Genomic DNA, 1,446 nt, shown 5'->3' with positions numbered 1-1,446 from the left:
TCCTGCTGGGAAGGAGCAAGGACTGACACTCCAGGAGCAAAAAGGAGCACATGGAAGAAAGAGGAGAAAGCAAAGAGGAGGAAGACAGCAAGGTCAGCTGTAAAGGAGGAACAGGAAGAAACTGACTCTTGTGTTCCCAAGAGCAGCTTAGTGAGAAATAGCAAACAAGCTCATTAGGAGCACAGTGAAAACCTCCTCAGCTCAATTCTGCCTTCTCCTCTGCCTGCTGCTTTTCCTGCTCAGTTTGTGGGAAGAGGTGGAAACCCAGGATTGAGGTGGTATGGTGGGAAAGGCCTTGGCTTACCGAAAGCTTGTACACAGCTGGGCTTTGGTAGATAACGTTGAAGACAACATTGTAAAAAGTGAAAGATGGCTTATCATCTACTGTCCATCGGAAGGTCACATCTGACCCAGCTTCCATCACAGGGACGTAGCTCTGAAAGGCATGAGGACATTTTATACTAGTGCAAGGGAAAAGCATGCACAGCACTTCCCTGGAGACCTCCAGCTGAACTGGAGAGGGAGCAGAGCCAGACTGGGGGGCACCACACACCTGTAAGCCTCTACCCTCAGAGCATGACACAGAGCTGCACGATCCTGCATGAGAAATGCCAACCCTGACTCCATAAACCAAGAGGGGAGCTGGGAGCAGCACCCACACTGCCTGCTCCCACCCCCCAGTGCTCTGCTCTTCTGATCAAGTCTCTTTCTTGTTGGCTAAAAAACCTCCTGATATCTTTGTAGCAACAGCTTGAGTTCCCTGTAAGGGGAGTCTCTGATCCTCGTCCACTGATGGTGCCTGACCCAGAGGCTGAAATGGTTGACCTGCCCAGGACAGGGTGGGCTCTCTCCTCGCTCTCACAGTGTCTCCTGAGCAGACTGTGGTAGCCAGGAAGGGTGAGACCAACAGGCACAGGGTTCTGCCCTAAGCAGCCAGAGACTGAGCAGAGCATTTCACAGGGGCAGCATCCTGAGGGGGCAGCTACTGAACAGCTTCCCAGGGTTTGGCTGCAGCTCTGAGGCCCAGCGATTGGAGGAAAAAAAAACACCAAAAAAGCTGCAAACACCAAAGTAACCTTGATGGATGGATGAAACATTTTTATAGCTTCAGCCAGCTGGTGAGAGGGTTTAGTCGAGTAAATCTAAACGCTGAAAGAAGTAACTACCTTGACAAGCCAAAAGCTAAGTACTGGCCCTTCCTAATGCCTGTGCTTCTCTGAGGAGGTGCTGCCTTACCTCTGAGGGGATTCAAGTGGAGTCCAGCTGAGCTGCCTTCTGCTGGAGAGCACCAGTGCCTTCTGCCCAAGCCCGTGCCCACAGCAGGCGGAGCAGCAAGCAGAGCTACCCCCAGGGCAGCCCAGCCCTCCTCCCCAGCCAGACCCACAGCAGGAAAGGCTAAAACTGCTACCAATGGATGAGAGCAGCAGCCATGGATCACTCACCACG

At 52.7% G+C, this 1,446-nt stretch overlaps 1 protein-coding gene across 1 annotated transcript in view; it reads right to left on the bottom strand.

Moving 5' to 3' along the window:
- PKD1 (polycystic kidney disease 1 (autosomal dominant)) overlaps window positions 1-1,446 on the bottom strand; it is a 51,755-nt gene that overhangs the window by 35,150 nt on the left and 15,159 nt on the right. Inside the window, 1 exon segment of the mRNA XM_010002610.1 lies at window positions 305-513. Coding sequence (XP_010000912.1) covers window positions 305-513 — 209 coding nt within the window.

The sequence above is a fragment of the Chaetura pelagica genome, unplaced genomic scaffold (genome assembly GCF_000747805.2).
Source record: "Chaetura pelagica isolate M959 unplaced genomic scaffold, ChaPel_1.0 scaffold438, whole genome shotgun sequence".
Classification (NCBI taxonomy): Eukaryota; Metazoa; Chordata; class Aves; order Apodiformes; family Apodidae; genus Chaetura; species Chaetura pelagica.
Note: the sequence above shows the minus strand (reverse complement) of the source record. Positions and strands in the feature narration are given on the sequence as shown.